Source organism: Porites lutea, chromosome 4 (genome assembly GCF_958299795.1).
Source record: "Porites lutea chromosome 4, jaPorLute2.1, whole genome shotgun sequence".
Classification (NCBI taxonomy): domain Eukaryota; kingdom Metazoa; phylum Cnidaria; class Anthozoa; order Scleractinia; family Poritidae; genus Porites; species Porites lutea.
This window is the reverse complement of record NC_133204.1, coordinates 37,261,696-37,281,620: the sequence shown is the minus strand read 5'-3', so window position 1 is coordinate 37,281,620 and position 19,925 is coordinate 37,261,696. Positions and strand designations below refer to the sequence as shown.

Below are 19,925 nucleotides of genomic sequence, written 5' to 3'. Positions count from 1 at the left end.
GTGGTTTTACGTCATGCCAAAATGCTGCTTATATCCAATAAAGTTGTTTTTATCTGCTGGGTAGATTATGCTCTGGTCTGCATTTATACTGAGCAAATGTTATTTAAGCCGCATGTTTCACACTGAGAGGTCATGACATACATATCGATTGACTGTAGTTATTGTTTTCTGGTCGGCAGGATTTGCCCTCTGATGCAAGCGCAATTTCTTTGAGCTCTTTTGAAGCGTAAAGCTTTTTTATTACGGCTGAATAAGGGTTCCAATTTTCTCCAAAGTGCCTTCTGGATCTGAATAACTAAGCGAATTTCTTTAGTCCGTGAGTGTAATGTTTTTCTGCATGGCGAGTATAGCGACACTTGATTGACAGTAAGTGTAATCGGATTACTAGAAAATTGGTAGGCGTTATGCAAAAACATAGGCTCTTAGAGCAGGCGCTCCCTTTCCTTTTCCCTTTCTCCCTGCCCCCTCCCCCCTCCCCTTCCTCTTTTTGCGCCTGCCACGCAGGCTAGGGCATAGTTATTGCAAATCACAATGCAACACACTCGCTCAGTTTGGCCCGCAAAAACAATACTGAGAATGACTCTAGACTGCTCAAGAATAGGAAATCATGATGATGAGTGGCCTTTTTGTCAAGGGCAGGAGGCGGACATTGCTTTATTCTTGCAAGAGACAAAAATAAGAAAGATCAGAAAAATCTTCGAAGAAATCTAGTCCATTATTGCCTGAAACAGGACGATCACAAGGAACAAACCTTGAAACACAGAAACAAACAAAGTGGTTGAAATGCATCAATGACAAGTAAACACATGTTTCCTAAGAGGTCCACTAAGATGATTGACAGTACAGAAAAAACGAAAATTCCTTTGAAGTTTGGAAAATGCGCAGCGCGATATTAGGAATTTAGCTATAAGCCCACTCGAATGCTTTATAACCTTACTGCACTTTTCAAAAACACATGAATTCTGAACTGTAAAAGCGAGCTTATAATTATTGTTTTTTGCTGATGCAATTATAATCACAATCACAAGTAACGAACAGCAAAACCACAAAATGTATAAAAATTCACCAATCACAAATCTTAAACCATGCCCTTTTGAACTTGTTGAAGTAAACTTCTGTTTTCTGAGATTTCTGTTAAGATGGTTGATGGCCGCAAAAGATGCAAATGTTAGTTGCCTTTTGAACTTCAGAGTGTGCATGTTTTTGAAAAGAACAGCGAGAATGGCATTAATTTTAAAGAACAAGGAATACGTTACTTGTACTAAAATTCGCGCAGCACTGGGTACACCAATTTTAGTGCTGCACGAATTATAATCCATGTGAAAAGCTTTGTGTGTAATATGAGACACGCATTTTTAGTAATGCAAATCAGTTGATTTATTAATACATATACACATCTGTTTTAAGTTGAATTTTGCTTACATGACATAATTTACATAATTTTGAAGGTATTTTTTGAGGGGCCAATTAATCGTTTTTTGATTAAGTTTTGACATTAATGTTGTAGTATTTGTTGATAAAAAACACTCATTATAAATGCGTTAATTGTTAATAGCTCTGGTAAACAAACCAAAAAGAATGAACATGGAAAATTACTTGCGCAAATTTAAAGCTGCACAAATAATAAGTCTTATCAAGGTACGCAAAATTAATTCGCGCGAATTTAAAGCTGAGCGAAAATGAGTACGACGCGAATTTTAATACAAGTAAGGTATTCAAAATTGTTGTTGGTCACTTTTGGGACTTAAGGGGTTAACAGTATGTCAGCTTCTCATTTTTGTTTTATCTTTTGGCTTTTTTAATTCAGAGCTGTGTGAATTGCCACCTGTTACCGGCCCTTGCCGTGCTGCATTTCCCAGATGGTATTACAACAGTACTGTGGGAAAGTGTTTAGAATTTACTTACGGAGGATGTATGGGAAATGGAAACAACTTTGACACAGAGAATAACTGCACTCAAACTTGTGCCCCCTCTGTTGTTGCCCAGAAAGGTTTGTGCTAAATGATTTAATTGTGTATCTGAAGGTTAAAATTTTTTATGTACATGTACAGGCTATCATCCCTTCCACAAAACTGTGAGGTGTCTGTTTACAGGGAGGTGTCTATTTAGGTTGTCCATAAGATGTTAAACTAACTTGCTCAAAGTAGATTCAAAGAAATAAAAGTAATTTTTTGCTTTATTACATGTATACTGATAGTCTTAGTTTTTGACATGATGTGAAAGAGTATAAGCTTAGAGAACATGTGTATCGATCACACAGTTTCATTTACAATTTGAAGATTTTAAAGTTTGTTTTCCTTTTGGACATCAAAAGAGTGCGTGAAGGGGTGGCATGAAGACACAATTTCACTGATACAGGACCAAAAATAATGGTCTATTAAAATCACTAAAGTAAACCCTCTTTCTTTGAAAAAAATAATTCCCTTTATTACAGAAGTGGGCCCATGTAGTGCTCACCAGTCAATTGTTAGAATAAACCCAGATTATAGAATTGTTGCTTCTCATCTTGTGTGCCATATGACTGCATGATTGTGTACTGTAGTTGAAAAGTGAGAGTCAATGGATTTCTCTTGACTTGAATTATTTATCCTTACAGCTGTATGTGATGTTTGTTACATGCTGCTCCTCACCGAAAACACTTAAACCCAACCAGTTTTCAGCTTTGTTTTTGGCATGCTCCTCCTCTCAATACAAGCTTTACAGTAAGAGGTGGTATTAATAAAGGTTTTTCTCCTGATCCAATGCCTACTTGTATGATGCAGGTCAAATTTGATTTCAGGTTAAATTTTTCTAACCTAGGTTGATTCTCAATTTTCTTTAGGAAATTGAGAATCAACCTAGGTTAAATCAAAATTAACTTGAAATCGAATTTGACCTGTAATAACATCTACATGTACTTTTTATAATCCTGTGTTCATTTTGTTTTATCATACATGTAGAAGCAGATGAAAAGACAGTTAGAACTTACTTCAAGCTGGTTAAAAATGGAGAACAACCTGAGATTCCTGTTCCTTTTTTCTCTTTAAAGAGAAGGTTTAGAAGAGACGCATTAAACTCAAGTTCTTTTAATAACTCAAAAGTGATGCGGAAGAAAGTTACTGCACCAAGCCCTACTGATAGCCCAGGACAACAAGAAGATTCTAGAGAAGAAGGTAACAAAGTCGTCTAAGTGTTAGCAATAATAGATAAAACACAGTCCCTGGTGGCAGCCCTTTGATCTTTTGTTCTGATTCTCTATAACGTGACACCTCATCTAGACAGCCACTTACATGTATTGTTGGTTCCAACTAATGGTGCAAAGAACAATTTCCAACTTGTGCAAAAAGGCAAGTTGTAATTTGAATATTGTTTCCAAAAGCAATTTTATTAGTGGGATCAATAATAACAACTACAGTGTATAAATGATTTTAGTAAAATCCAACTAGTGGTCTATTAACAATGCTGTGTTCTGATTGGTTGAGCTACTACTAGGCTATACAGGCTATCTGATATTATGTGATGGCGTGATTTCGCACAAATGACCTCAAATGGCATCATAATTTAAGGAAAATCGCATAATTCGTAAAAAAATGCTAAATTCAAGTAAAGAAAACAATGAATTCTAACTTTAATTACACATTTTCCCAATCTTAATGTTATTTAAGGTGATTTACCACTAAAGAAAGCTTTGCAAGAAATCTAAAACCTACAATCGCAATATCTGGGCAGCCATTTTGATTTTAGAGACAAGCAGTGTGGTCAGCGGTGTAAGGGCATCATGTAATATTAAGCAAGTGACCTTTTTCTTTTGCTGGTCAAAATAATCGGACAAATTTAACTATCTTGTTTTAAATAGATGTTTTATCATTCCTTTGCATCCAAATTGCCTGTTAAACAACATTAAAGTGGTTTTCTCCTTTGAAACCTGGTAAAACAATGTAAATTAGCTCTGAAAAAATCGCATTATTTATCGCATAATAGTCCTATCTTATCACACAATCTTTCCGGAAAATATCGCACAATTTCTGATTTTTTATCGCATCTTATCAGATGGCCTGCCTATATGTTATAGCCCACTAGTAGCGAAAAGCACCAGCTTTTTGGCGGCAAAAAAGGGTTAAAGTGTAGCTTTAACTAGCTAAAGTTGTTTTGTGTTAATAATTTGACCAACTAGTTGGATTTTACTAAAACAATCTTTCCTCTCGCCCTTGTGGTATCTGAGTCAATAGCCCATGAGGCTGAATTGACTCAGAGCCCATTCAGGCTGGAGGAATAATTGTTAAATACACACTGCACAAAGGGGCAAGTTCTTAAGTGGAATATTATTGTCCAAAAGAAATCTTATGCAGGTATCAATGTTTAGACGGAGAGGGGGTACGGGCAAAGGTGCTGTATTTGAACACTTCTGCTGTCCCCACTCTGAGGAATTTGACCACAAATTTTGCCCCATGTTGCGGACATTTGAATTTGACCATCCAGAGGGCTGGGTCCATTTGAATTTATGTGCAGAGTACTGGGTCCTAAACTTGTGTTCCAGGAGACAGGATCTTGGAAAATATCGGTAAGGGTGAAAATAGCATGTATTAATTATTATATTTTTGTAATGCAATACCGCTACAGCGTTCCATCTCGTATTCAGTATAATGCAAAGGTTGTTTGAAGAATATTGTAATTCAATTTTGGTGAAACCAAAGCTGGATTTTCAGTTTTTTTTAATCGTTGAAGTGACTGGTTTGAGTAAATCAAGGAGCGGTGTCACTATAACTTAGCTTACTTTGTTGACAAATGCAATATCCAACACCTTTTCCACTACTCAGGGAAACAAACTTAAACTCGCGGGATTGTTTTTTTTTTCTGGACTTAATTCAACTTCAATCTTCTTTAATCTACCTTCGATAACAGGAGTCAAAAACATACATTTCAAATTACTTCGTTACTTTTAAAACAAGTCATAACACGGTTTTGTTATCCCCAGGTGTGGACATCTTATCAAATTTGAACTATTTTCCAGTCCCAAGGGTCAGGAATTTGACCAAAAAATTGCCAAAAAATTCAAATGCTGCACCTTTGCCCATACCCCCTCCCCCCCCTCCCCTCCATCTTAACATTGATACCTGCATTATTATTGTGATCAATAATAACAATCACATTGTATAAGTCAGGGTTTTCAACAGTTTTTGAAGTAGGAGTTGCGTTTATTTGAGTAGGAGTTGCAAGGCCCGGAGGGCCTTGCTCTCTAGGGGGGTCTGGGGGCATGCCCCCCCAGGAAATTTTGAATTTCTAGACTCTTGGAGACGCATTTTCCCGCATTTTGAGACGCAGAACTAGCAAATTTTAGATATCGAAAATACTGATAAATTTTGATGCTTTTAGTAGCTTTAACCACGATATTAGGGTACGCTTTAACCACAATCAGGATTTTTATGTGGCATATTGTTGTAAGTTAATATTTAATGTTAAGATTTGGATTTTAAGGCTTTAGTATGTTAGTCATTGTATAGGAATTTATTGTACCTGATGATTTTTGCCGTGTATAAATAATGATTAGAGATTAGATTAAAGATTAAAGATTAGTACATAATTTGGGTTGAAAAAAGTAAAGGTGATTAAGAAACAGCGAAGGTAATTGAATTTTCAATAACCAACAAAAGCTACTTGTGTATACTTTGTTCATGTAGACCCATGTACTTGGATAGCTGTTTGTCCAGTCTAGACAGAAGCATTTTTTCTGGGCCTTCTCTTGATGCCTGGAAAAGGCTCAAAAACATACTAAAGCTGTACACGAACTGTTTTAAACTCAAACAAAATTTACAATTTTGAATATCCTTATTACTTATCGATCACAAACACCGTTCAGTCCTACTTCATCATTCAAATGAAGTGAAATATGGTAGTATCTACAAGTCAAAACATGGAGATTCTTTGTCATCTGAGAAAAAGACTTTTAGTCAGAAAAGTCCTCACTATCATCGTCATCATCCTCCCATCCACTGTCATGTGCTTCACTGTCGTCCGATTCGCAATGCTCTTCATCTAGGCAGAAGACTTTTGCTACCACTTCTTCTTGTTCTTTCTCCTCAATTTGAACTATTTCCTCTTCCGTTTGCGTACCGGCATCTGCTTGGGTAATCTTCGGGAAAAGATTACATTATTACCTGCAGCACCCTTTTTCTTTTTCCTGTTTGTCACTGTCAGCGACCACATCTCCCGTAAACCACGCTGTCGCTTTTCTGCCATTTTGCCGTGTTCTTGGAGACGAAATGTGGCGTTTTATATAGAGTGGCTTCAGAAACCGCTAACTACAATGTTCCCTAGACCCAGTCTTTGAATCGTCCTCAACGTTTACTCAACGTATTACGCAGAGAACGTATTTTAAAAGCAGACTCAAGCGATGTTTTGGCTAAATTCTCCAGAAAAATTTCAAGTTTGCTTGCTCGCAACAGCTTTGTGAACACTTACCACTTTTTGTCAAAAGTTTTATTTATCATATAATTTACCTAAGGGAAAGTAGGCGTCGCAAATCAAAAAGTTGCCGTCGGATGCGACGGCCGACGACTGATTTTGAAAACACTGTAAGTAATTATACACATTGTGCAAAAGGGCAAGTTGTAAGTTGATTATTGTTTTCCAAAAGCAATTTTATTAGTTTGATCAATAATAAGCAACTACAGTGTATAAGTTGTGGTTCAATTTTATCCTTGGTTTCAATTTCATTTCCTTTAGTGATATGGTAATGAATGATAGTTTGAAACAACAGGAAATAAAATTTTAACCAAGGATGAAATTGAAACACAAAATATACATGCATGTGTTCATGAGATAATCTGTATTTGTTTGGGAACTGTGGATTTAGATTTTGAAATCTAAAACCAACTCTGATATCATGGATAATTTCCTTTTTCCTGTTTTATAATTGGGAAATTTGAGTGTAGGATTTGAAAAACTGTTCTCCTCAACTGAAAGTGCTTTTTTTTTCTCTCCTTCTCTCCACTAATTATGCGTGTGTGTGCAATATTGAAGGCTACTGTTGACCGGAACAGTTAATGTCAAGTACATGTACATGTATATTTCTTTGAATTGTATATAAAAACAGAAAAGAAGTAACTTGACTGTATGCAAATCCAAGCTAAAGGATGCATGGATTTCTCCGAGTTCAAATACATTTTTGGATTTCATGCAAATCTGATGTCCAGATTTCAACATCTAAAATCTAACTTTGCATATTGTATCAATATTATTTTAAAGGTGGTCCTTGGTAGTTAAAGTTACAGGATGATCACATAAAGGAAGCTTAGTAGAATAAGAAAATGACGTATTGACTTTTGTACTGGCCAGTAAAGAAATGGTCATATTTAGGAGGTCATATGATGGGGTTTCAGTGTATTTATACCTGCAGACGTTCTGATGAAGAAAAGTTTTTCTTGTTGTTGCGTTTTTGTATGGCATTTTCCTTCATTTCTGGTACATTTTGTACGGTAGGGGAACCTCAATAATTTTATGGAAGGGCCAAGTGACTAGTTAAAATTAATTTGTTTCCTATAACAAAGTTTGGTAAATCGAGGTTCTCTTTTATATATTTTACTATTGCTGGGGTTAAGAAAATTAATTGTTTAATTATATACCGAGCACTTCATTATAAAATTTTGTAGAGGTTCGGTATATCAGGGTTCCACTTGTAATAAAAATAAGGATAACTCCATACATGATTGTACAATGTACAACATTCTTTACGTGTTAAGTACATGTAACCATTTTCTAAAAACCAAACAATAATTACTAGTCATTGTTTAGCCTGGGTCAAGTTGTCTCCTTGAGGGAATGGGACATGTCTATGGGTCATCCAGGTAAATCCACAACCCATCTCTCAGCTACATGTATGTTGTATCACCACCACTATCAGTGCATGGTGATGTACAAATTGATATTTCCATGCCTTGCAAACCTGAATCGATTACATGTACTGAGAAATGCAGCTTATTTCTTATTTTTAATCAATCGATTTCATTGCTGACCATTCTAACAAAGTCTATTAAATGGCACACCTTTATGTTATTATTTATTTTTCAGTCTCTAATCCTATTGATGATGCAAGTGTGAACACAAACAAGTTGGACAATCTTAATGGTGGTGGGGATGATGCGTCTGCTGAGCAGAGTGCATCACCAACACCTAAAAAGAGCGAGGAGGTCGATGGTGATGGTAAGGAAAATGTGTCTGCTGAGCGGAGTGTGGCCACACCTAAAAAGATCAAGGAGGTTGATGGTGATGGTAAGGACGATGTGTCAGCTGAGCAGAGTGTTGCCCCCACACCTAAAAAGATCAAGAAGGTTGATGGTGATGGTAAGGACGATGTGTCAGCTGAGCAGAGTGTTACCCCCACACCTAAAAAGATCAAGGAGGGTGATGGTAAGGACGATGTGTCTGCTGAACAGAGTGTGGCCCGCAGACCTAAAAAGATCAAGGAGGTTGATGGTGATGGTAAGGATGATGTGTCTGTTGAACAGAGCGTGGCCCCGAAACCTAAAAAGATTAAGGAGGTTGATGGTGATGGTAAGGACGATGTGTCTGCTGAGCAGAGTGTGGCCCCCACACCTAAAAAGATTAAGGAGGTTGATGGTGATGGTAAGGACGATGTGTCTGCTGAACAGAGTGTGGCCCCCACACCTAAAAAGATCAAGGAGGTTGATGGTGATGGTAAGGACGATGTTTCTGCTGAGAATAGTGTGGCCCCCACACCTAAAAAGATCAAGGAGGTTGATGGTGATGGTAGGGACGATGTGTCTGCTGAACAGAGTGTGGCCCCCACACCTAAAAAGATCAAGGAAGTTGATGGTGATGGTAAGGACGGTGTGTCTGCTGAACAGAGTGTGGCCCCCACACCTAAAAAGATCAAGGAGGTTGATGGTGATGGTAAGGACGATGTGTCTGCTGAACAGAGTGTGGCCCCCACACCTAAAAAGATCAAGGAGGTTGATGGTGATGGTAAGGACGATGTGTCTGCTGAACAGAGTGTGGCTCCCACACCTAAAAAGATCAAGGAGGTTGATGGTGATGGTAAGGACGATGTGTCTGCTGAACAGAGTGTGGCCCCCACACCTAAAAAGATCAAGGAGGTTGATGGTGATGGTAAGGACAATGTGTCTGCTGAACAGAGTGTGGCTCCCACACCTAAAAAGATCAAGGAGGTTGATGGTGATGGTAAGGACGATGTGTCTGCTGAACAGAGTGTGGCCCCCACGCCTAAAAAGATCAAGGAGGTTGATGGTGATGGTAAGGACGATGTGTCTGCTGAACAGAGTGTGGCCCCCACACCTAAAAAGATCAAGGAGGTTGATGGTGATGGTAAGGACGATGTGTCTGCTGAACAGAGTGCGGCGCCCACACTTAAAAAGATCAAGGAGGGTGATGGTGATGGTAAGGACGATGTGTCTGCTGAACAGAGTGTGGCCCCCACACCTAAAAAGATCGAGGAGGTTGATGGTGATGGTAAGGACGATGTGTCTGCTGAACAGAGTGTGGCCCCCACACCTAAAAAGATCAAGGAGGTTGATGGTGATGGTAAGGACGATGTGTCTGCTGAACAGAGTGTGGCCTCCACATCTAAAAAGAGCAAGAAGGTTGGTGGTGATGAGGATTCTTTTATGAGTATATAAATGAGCCTTTCTGGTCTCCTTTGAAAGTAGGAATTCTTTAACTATTTTGCACAATGTCAGGCTAATGAGGTCAGGAAGGCTATAATAATTTTATTATTATTATTATTATTATTGTTGTTATTATTATTATTATTATTATTATTATTATTATCATTATTATTATTATCATACATATGAACAAAATATAGATAGATAGATAGATAGATAGATAGATAGATAGATAGATAGACAGACAGACAGACAGACAGACAGACAGACACACAGACAGACTGCCTGCGTCGAGAGAGCGTCTCCAAGTTGGCTTGATGTAATGCGTCGCTATATGGTACAAACGGAAAAATAATTCGCATGGCGCGCTTCTGTAGCTGTAGCATATTTAATATGCGGATAAATATGCGTTGTGAAACACCGGGCATGCGTATTCCGTTACTGGGCGGATACAGGTCAAGTAAAAGATTAGCAGATCTTTGGCGGGAATATTCGCTCTCTTCAGTTGTTTAAGAAAATAGCAACACTCCTCCATTATGAAAGAAGTGAAGATGCGTAAAAGAAGTGAGAATGCATATTTTACAGACTTAGCTTCCAACTCAGGAAAGTATATTTAAACACTCCAACGAGAAGTAGACCTGTCTATTAGTCTGTGTATTTTTAAGTTTCGAACACTTACCTGCCGGAATTTTAGAATATTTTTCTTAACGTTGAGGCTAACCCTATTGTTAATGTTTTTAGTAAACTCCAACTAGTGATCTATTATCAATGCTGCATTCTGATTGGTTGAGCTGCTACTAGGCTATATGTTATAGCCCACTAGTAGCAAAAAGCGCCGGCTTTTTGGCGTCAAAAAAGGATTAAAGTCTAGCTTTAACTAGCTAAAGTTGTTTTGTCTCAACATTTTTTACCAACTAGTTGGATTTTACTAAAACAATATTATTTTTCTCGCCCTCGTGGCCTCTTCGGCCTCATGGGCTATTGACTCATAGCCCATTTGAGCTCGAGGAATAACTGTTGAGTGTTCAGCGGTAATTTTTAATTCAAAACTGGACTATTGCCAGCCATGGAAATTCATAAATTAGTCATGTTTGGTAGATTTATAAGTTACTTCAGATGTCAAAGAAACATGGACAGCACGTGTTTAGGTGGACACTAGAGTGCGTTTCTGTTGAACTGAGTTGGGTCAAAAAAAATCCCCAAAACAAGAATACTTTTGAAACTTTTTGTAAGTGATGGCTTAACATAAGGTCATGAAAAACTGGAAACGTTCATACATGTACAAAAGGCCATGGAAAGTCTGGGAATTTGAAGTTACTGATTCTTAACACGTTTGCTTTTGTTTCATACCCCTCTGCCTTGCTGCTAAGTATAAATTTTGATAGTTCAAAACTGGCCTCTTGCTTTCATTTAAGTAAGTAATCATTATTTGAATAATAATCTAATAGGATGTGAGAGCCCCCTATGTGAATATGGGCACCTTGATCAGTAGCCTGTCCACAGACGTTTTTCGTGTTTGTTTTTTTTTCTTTTTCTTTTTCAATTTTTGTTTTTGATAATCAGTCGTTAGAGCGCGGAGCAGTTGACAGAATATTTACATGTATTAATGCTTAATTCGCAAACATGCATGAATATAACAAAGGGTGCCGGCGTGCATTTGGAGAAATTGTTTCTATCATTTTGAGGGTTAAATATCATAAGTAACAAATTACTCCTTAATTCTGGCGCCGAAGTAAAGTATAATGATTTATAAGTGGGCTTGTCAACTTACAAAACTGCTATGGCAAAGTTCCATAATGTCTCAGTGCTAAGATGGCGTCAAGGTTTTAAAATGTTATGAATGAAGATGTCAGGGCTTTAAAAGACACTTTATAAAATCCAAACACACAGAAGAATATGTCAAAAAGGATTTTGACAGGTATTTTGTCAAAAGCAAATTAGAAAATTGTGAACTAAAGGCAAAATTTGTGCAAAAAAAGTTTTGAGTGCGTGGTGTTCTCGATACAATTTGAAACGTCTGTACACGAAATAATGCTGTTTCTGTTTTTCAAATCTGCCACCCTCTTTCTCTAGAGCCAGCACGTGTCTGGGTTGCATAGTAGTGGGTGTCGTTATAGAAAGTAACCATGAGTTAAAATTAAACCATTAATTTTATTTGATAATACAGGAAGGCCAAATTGAAGACGGATTAAAGGAGGACTTTTCACTGGAATATAGGAAGAACAGGTGATTTGCCTTTAATGCCATAGCAATTCGTGTCAGGAGTACTCAGATTCACATGGAAATAACATCAAAATGTTTAAAACTTTGAGGGGCAACCATTTTCCTGTGGCTTGTGGTTTCATTTGAGTTTTGTTCATTTTGACGTCATTTCTGGGGTCGTTGAGAGCACAGATCCTGACTCGTCCCCAGGTGTCTTTGCGCACGGCGGGAGCAGGGAGTGATAGCCCGGGGGACTTCCTTATTTGAGGCTAACTGGGGTATGCCGCTGGATGGGATCACAGTTTCAATAGAGTTACCAGAATGGGGTCGCACATTTTCGGATTTTTGGGGGTAACATTTAAGGTTAGCAAATGTACCAGAATGTTTGTATTGTAGTTGAAAAGTAAAGTGTTCTTCATTCAATAGCGCTGCGCACAGATGACGTCACAAAAACGTGATCCCCACCGAGACTACTAGAGGTCGCAAGGAATGCTGTATGGAAACGCACGGTTTGCGATCGGTTCTGCTCGCCGTTTTAACGTTTTTAGGAGCGTTCCAGTTTCGAAATTCGAGGAAAGTCCGGGAAAATATAATGTACAACAAATCAAAACATTGCTCAAGTGCAAAGGATTGAAGCAGAGCGTAAAATGAGAGAACTTTTAAACGCCGTGTCTCGATACCTTATTTGCAGCCCAGGTGGTAAATGTTTTCAAAGAATTCTCGTCAAATTCTTTAAAGAAAATTTGATAATTGTTTAGAAATTTCGATTTCTGTGCCGAAGAAGAAAGAGTCGTAGTCGTGCCAGATATTCCACAAGTTCAGGTTTTCGTAAAAAACAGAGAGACCTAGGGCTACGTAGTTTACATTTTAGACTGCTGGGCCGTTCCGGCCTACAGTATTCTGAAAACCGTTCCCGCGATTCGATATTCGAATACGCTCAAGCTCGGGGAATTCGTCCACTACAAGACCAAACCTGTTTTAGAATTGCTTGGCGTTTGCGAACAAACATCAAATGTTTTAGGGAGGTTTCGATGATAATTTTTCTGGATATCCTGAAAACTGACTCATTGCGTCACGCCGGTGAGGTGTTACAGTCAAACCAGGTCAAGCGTTCCCGTCGCTAACAAACTAATGAATTCATTAATGGCAAAATTATTTCGTTTGTTGATTCTATAATCCATTCATAAAATGAATAATCCAACAGACAAATTGTACCTCTATTCAATAATTAAAGTTGATTTCCGGTTTATGAACAAAATCTACCTGTTCTTTATTCTCGTCTGTTGTGTTCAATCGTATTTGCTTCCCTTTTCCTGCCGTTTACGATTGCCTTTAATCAAAATAACAGCTAGGATAGACAGACCGCAAACGCAAAGAAACTGACAAAGGCCGGGGATCGAAATCCACCAATCACCACACATACACTGACCTCAGTTTGACCGTCGCGTTTTCTAAGAGGTCAGGCCTACGTCTGTTGCACTGATTACTGGCAGCAAACTGGCGTACATGTAAAATTGTAACATTTTGTTTGGGTTTGAACTTCAGAACTCGCCCGCACTCGACGAAGAATTAAATCGGAGAATTCGTGAAAATGGAATAAATTGAAGACTGTCATGTATCTACCTCTTTCAAAACATTTTCCGGCTGCCTGATCACTGCTACAAAACACCAAAACACAGCGTTCTTCGCTTTCTTTCCGGATTTCTCGCATTTATTTAATGACTCAGACCACTTTTTCAGGGATCCTTGAGTCCCTCTCTCATTCTTCCCAGCTGCAGCGATGGTTGTTTACCATATCCCGATAAAAATACGCGAAAAAAACAATGTTTTGACTCAACACTCAGTAAACGCGCATACAAAGCCTTTCAGTGAGAAGCAAAGTTTGTGTGAGTCATGCGGGGGTCTTATCAGACGTTCACTATTTTTAGAATCTGTTCGCAGCGCTGTTTAATTTATTTTGAGATGGCCTATTTAAAGGACTGATAAGGTAGATACACAAATAGAAAATGCCTAAGTTGGGATCACGAAAATTACACATTTGCTTAAAAGTGACTAAGATGGGGTCTATAATTGGCCACAGAATAGACTATAATGGGGTAGGGGCTGTGAGAGGCCAGCGGTACATAGCCAGCAAAAATTAACCCAAGTACCCTCACCCGGAGGGGGGGGAGGGGAAAAGATGCCTGGGTGCGAGGTAGTCAGCCAGTTACAGAACATGGAATATTGTTGTCGTTTGTTTATTATGTTTGTTTTTCTCTTTGTCAGTGGTATCTACCGTGGATCTGATCCTCTTGAGCACACGTCCAGCCACTTTGCTGCCTTTTTCTTGACTGCTATTGTAATGGTATTTGCAGCTTATGTGGTGTATCACAACAGGCAGAAGGTATGATGACAATACGTGATGTAGTGACTGTTGCTATTGCTGATGTCTTTGTTTCGTTTCTAATCAATTAGTTTTCGTTTATTATTGATAATTGTGCAAATAATAGAAAAGGGAAAATTGTGAACAAGCCCAGTGCCATTCCTGCAAGCAGTGTCTATGCCGAGTCTTTGAAAGCCAGGTTAACTCCAATATTGGGTTGTCTTTAAACGGTACATAATTATGCAGGGTTTATTCTGGGAATTGGCCGATGAGGGACTCATGGATCACCACCTACTGAAGTTTTAGAGGGTTCTTCTTCAAAGGAATGCCCCAGTGACCATTTGGTTTGGAATAAATGAATATCATTTTGAATGTAAAGGAGATATTAATCGACCTAACTGTACAGAAAAGAAGAAAACCTGAAAAAAAATCAGATTTCAAGATTCGAACCCTTGAAAAACCCTCGACCTTGGTGCATAACAGTGAAAGATCTTAAATTAAGCAAAGTAGCTGTCGGCTGTCCTACAAAGCGTTTCTCACCAACTGAGCTCTTAGTTTTGTCACGTACTGTTGCGTGGCTACATGTATAAGTTGTGTTGATAAGGCGTAATAGCTAGACAAGTGCAGGTGTCCGTATCGTAACGATGTCTCTATTTTATTGTTTTTTTTTTCTATTTTGTGAAAAGAGTTTCAACAGTCTGAAATTTTATTGTTTCCTTTCACAGATTGTTGCGATCATAATTGAGGGCCAAAATAACAGCGGTAGAAGGCGAGGCTACAGGAAACTAGAAACCAACGTAGAGGAGGTTATGCCTTCAATGAAAACTGCAAACTCCACTTACGTTTATTAGTGTTTATTTAAATAGAACAGGAGTAAATTTTTTAGAAACAGAAAATAATTGGGTATGTTAAAAAACTAAAGTATTTGTTAAGAAAAATAATTTGCAATATGGCTTTGTGAATAATTTCACCTGCGTTCAGGCGGTTTTTTTCTAGGGGGCGGGTAACGCGAACGGCAAGGGAAATGCAATAGTCGGCGGAAGAGGAAAGGGATTTTTCCGTTACCACTTCTACCAGCTTCTGCCCTTCTTTTGCATTTCTTTCCTTGCTGTTAACTGGAAATTTTTTCTGCCCTTTTGAGTGGACTGTAAAGGTAATGTTTAGAGTTTGTTTATTAGTGTTGCTTGTTCCGGAATGCAGACAAAAAAGCGGAGAGTGACAGCTGTTGGTTATTTTAGAATTTTGCTTTTGTGACTAAGAATTAGTGATTAACCGAATTAGGAATCGGAATGTACTGTATATACAATGTATCTAATAGAATACAACTATCCACCGAAGGAGGGGTGGATAGTGGTATTATATACCGAGACGCGAAGCGCCGAGGTAAATCGCTGCTCACCGACCCTGAGAAGGATAGTTGTTTAGTATCTACCAAATCAGTTGGATAAAAATGAAAAAAAGTTACTTTTTGTAAATTTAAAACGTCACTTAGTTGGAACTTGTTAGCATTTTATAAACATTTCGGGATTTTGTCAAGTGCATTTTTACGATTTGTGGCAAATTCAGCATGAAAATAATTTTTTAGCTAACACCGACAAGCCAAAGTTTGTAGCTTTCTTGGTATTTGTTTGTACGACTGCTTTATTTATCGCTCAAATTTCGTCTTTTCCGAAAATGTCTCGAAAGGAAACGCCATCTTGGCTCCGGTTTCAAAACAATGAAGAGCTAAGGATATTCCGAGTTACGGGGAGCCAATCAAAACGCGCGAAAATTGCTATTCACTGATTTGGTAAATACTAAAATATTATAGTTTTCAGCCTTGCGTTGTAGCCTGAATTTCATCCGATTACTTCGAGTCATTATTACTCCCTCAGTAACGTCTGAATCGACCGGCCGTTAATGCCGTCCGTCGGGTTGTGTGACGTCACTGGACGGCATTAACGGCCGGTCGATTCAGACGTTGTTGAGAGGAGAAAACGACTCGAAGCAATCGGACGAATTTCGGGCTACCTTTCGTTGCATATTGTGAAATACAGGAAGCCAAATGGAACACGGATCTCAAAAATAAATTTCATTGAGATAAAATTTAAAAAAAAAAGAATGGCCCGCTTTTTTTCAATTTTTTTTTTTTCAATTTTTTTTTTTCAATTTGCATAAAGATTTTACTTAGTACAATGGAGGTCAAAAGTGTTGAGACCTTTTCAGTGATATTAGTAAAAGTAGCGACCCCTCCCCTCCCACCTCGAACAAAGATAAATTTTGAGCAAATGGGTGGAAATGACTGCTTTTTTGGCCACAACATTGCTGGGGGGGAGTAGGGCGACGACGGGATGAGCCCAAAGCCGATCCAAAAAATGTCATTAGGAGTCCAACTTGTATGTAACAATCACTTGGAAGGGCTTTTTCACACAGTACCAAGTTCTGTTGTTCAGCTCAATAGTAGATTAAGCAAAGTGTTTTTGAGCGATGCAAGGTAATCGGAAGTGAGGCGGTTTTTTTGTTATGCCTTGATGCTACCACATTTGTATTGCTCAGTGTCTTTATTAATACCATTTGCCCAAAATATTTGTGTGAAAGTACTGCACGAGAATGCAAAAATCCACCTCCCGTTGCTGCCTGTCCGGCTCAAAAACGCCTTTGTTTAAGCTCCCTAACAATGCTCAAGAATAAAGTGTTTCATTTATCAGTTCTTGTCAAGAGAATAGCGAAAGTTTGTCTGAGCGTATCTCTTGTCCACACGCAGCATATTTAAATCGTTTTCGCCCGTCCACATAAGAACGCTAAGAAAACGATGGCAATACGAAGAGCATGCGTAATGCTAGTATTTTATGATGTATGACCATTCTTGTCCCCAAAGCCCGTGGTTTCTTGGTCACGTGGTCGTGGTCGGTGACAAATTAAGCCGAGTGGTTCTGAGGACGAGAATAATGTATGACATCACAGTATTCGAAAAACTCCGTTTCCGTCCTTCAACACGTGAGCGAGAAACCGGCATTTTCAAGAATTCTGTCTAGAGACCGTGTTTAAAAACCTGCATTTTAGGGGCGGGAGAATGCCGTTTACGTATGGACGGAAAAAGTATCGGGATACGTTTGGACGGAATAATCTGATTGAACTACAATGAAACCTCGATATAACGAAGCTCCATATAATAAAGTCCCCGGTATGACGAACGATTTTGTTTATTCCTGTAATAGTAAAATATGATTATGGAAAAGTACCTTGATATAACGAAACCCTATTATAGCGAACAAATTTTGCCAATCCCTTGTCACTTCGTTGTGTCAAGGTTCCCCTGTACATCTTAGGCCCCGTTCAGACGCCGATCTTTTCATGAGCCGAACCTAATGCGTTGAATTAAGAACATGAAAATTTCGGCGTCTGAACTGTTAATTAGGAAGGCCTGTTTTAAACCGTTCCTCCTTTTTTTTTTTTTTTTTTTTTTTTTTTTTTCATTTCGACCTTGGAACGGCTTTGACTCAGATGCATAACTTCTCATGTACCAAACCAAATGGTCTCCAGCTCTGGGGAGCTGAAGAAAACTGCAGACAATTTTTACACATGTTACAGTGCAGAAATAGCCGACCTCCTGCTCAAAAACATAGCCAAATTAAACAAACAAATACATCGCTATTTGTAAAATATATGCAACACTTAACATTCCTTTGTATCCTAAATTTTCGTGGTGCAGAAAAATGAAGACTGCACTTAATTTCGCGAATATTAAACTTTAATATTCTCACTTATATAATACTCGCCAAATATGGCTCATGAGTATTTCCAAAAGTACTCATGAGCCATATTTGGTGAGTATTATATAAGCGATTTTTCCCAAATAGCGAAAATGGCGAAATTTAATACTCGCGAAATTAAGTGAGAATAACATAACGGTTCTTTTCCTCGCAAGCAAAAATTTGCTCAAATATCGCTCAGGTTTGGTTTAGCAGTGGTTGAGCAGAGACCGGCAAAATTAAATCCATTTAGTGAGTACGAATTTTTATTATGATTACGTTTTTTGTACATGACGGGGAAAATCAGCCCTTCACTTAAACTATATGCCTTAACGATGCAAGACACTAACAAACCGTGACAATTCATCAATTTAACGTGACAATTCAACCGATGCAACTAGCTATAGATACCGTCACCAACGTTATTACATTATATATTGATTAATATATTATTTCTCCTTTAAGTCATATTTCTTCTTTGGCGGGCTTGTATGCTTTACACGCTCCTCCCTTGATGCAGTTGGCGATCTCAACAGCTTTATCGCGCCCAGTAAAGTACGCTCCCTGTACGTAACCATAATATTCATCACTGATGCTCTCACCGGCGAAAAAAAGATTCTTAAGTCGACCGGACATGTTTTCGTAGTGTCCCCAGCTCGTTCCCACCACAGGATCCGTCCATGCACAGCGCACGAATGGGTTCTGTGACCATTTGCTGACGTGGATATCTAATCGTGACGTAAGAAATTAAAGAAATACTAAAGGAACACTTCTTATAAGGTGAACGATACACTGTGAACTTCAAGGCAAACACGAGGTTCTTCAGTGAAGCTTCATAATTCTTTACAACCAATAAACATTGAATGAAAGGATTAGGATACAGTACGTCAGGTAAAAAGAGTATCAATAATAAATGTTAAAATAATTTTTTAAAATAAATGATTATAATAGTAATAATGATAATAATAATAATAATAATAATGATGATGATGATGATTATAATAATAATAATATTTATAATAAACAACTTTTAGAACAACCGGTAGTTAAGTTCGGTAGTTGTATATTTTTCACTTGCCTTGTTTCGTTTTAAGGAGATAACCTAAAGAGTATCCACAAAGTTGATTAACGAAAACTTAACAAATATCATGGCTTCACAAGTGACAGATGAAATAATACCAAGACTTTATTGACCCATCTATTGATCAGTTATTCATCAATAACCTGAGTGACCCAGCATTCACTCATAATCATGTTTCACCGTTCATTCGACTCTGTCGACTCTGATAAGGGCATTCGCAGACTGCAGGTTGTTTTAAAAGCCTGGCTGAGACTGCCTTCAGCTCACTAAAGAACATACAGTGCGACATACAATAGAACATGTAGTTCAATAGATGCCTGAAATAAATTAAGATAATCTTATTTTGATCTTCAGGTAGATTACCTGAAGTGAGAGAAAGGACTAAAAGGACGCTACCTACCAGTCGCTTCCGGTATCGTGTTTCCATACATTTTTCGTAGGGTATCCATCACGTCTTTCTTTGTTTTCAAATCGCTTTGCTTTTCTATTCTCAGTGCTTCATCTCCAGTTACCACTGTGAAAAGAAGGTTGGAGCCAGGAAAGAATCCTGGGCGATTCAGGTCGTAGAAAGTTGGAAAATTGCCTGGTTTTTGGGACGCATGCATAATCCATTCATGATCATCCCAGAAGTCATATGGGAACTTCAGGAAAATCTTTGTGAAGTAAACAGGTCTAAAACGATAAATTGCTTCTCTCTTCCACTTAGGTAAGGGGGGTCTGAACATTATAAAACTGCTGCCAAGAACGCCAGAACTAAACGTGGACAAAGCGTAGTCTGCACTGAATACTTCTCCGCCAGCTGTAACAACTGTAACGCTGTCATTGGAATACCGAATCTTCTGAACAACCTTGTTCAGCAAGATTTTGTCTTGGAAAGACTTGTAAAAGTCACTGAACAGCGTCCAGTAGCCTCTTTGATCAGTGACGAA

General features: G+C 38.3%; 2 protein-coding genes across 2 annotated transcripts in view; one reads left to right on the top strand and one right to left on the bottom strand.

Annotated features, from left to right (window-relative positions):
- The first annotated feature begins 7,804 nt into the window (after positions 1-7,804).
- On the top strand, positions 7,805-16,886 carry LOC140934618 (uncharacterized). The gene is made up of 5 exons (XM_073384214.1): positions 7,805-7,823; positions 8,047-9,596; positions 11,788-11,846; positions 14,088-14,205; positions 14,910-16,886. The coding sequence occupies exons 1-5, from the start codon at positions 7,805-7,807 to the stop codon at positions 15,033-15,035; spliced, it is 1,872 nt and encodes a 623-aa protein (XP_073240315.1). The 3' UTR covers positions 15,036-16,886.
- Positions 16,887-18,163: 1,277 nt separating this feature from the next.
- The window catches only part of LOC140935566 (uncharacterized), a 10,001-nt gene continuing 8,239 nt past the window's right edge, over positions 18,164-19,925 (bottom strand). The window contains exons 2-3 of the mRNA XM_073385128.1: positions 19,397-19,925; positions 18,164-18,643 (exon numbers count right to left, since the gene is read on the bottom strand). The exon at positions 19,397-19,925 is cut by the window's right edge and continues 271 nt beyond it. Of these exons, the coding sequence (XP_073241229.1) occupies positions 18,381-18,643; positions 19,397-19,925 (792 nt within the window). The 3' untranslated portion in view covers positions 18,164-18,380. The remainder of the gene's footprint in view (positions 18,644-19,396) is intronic.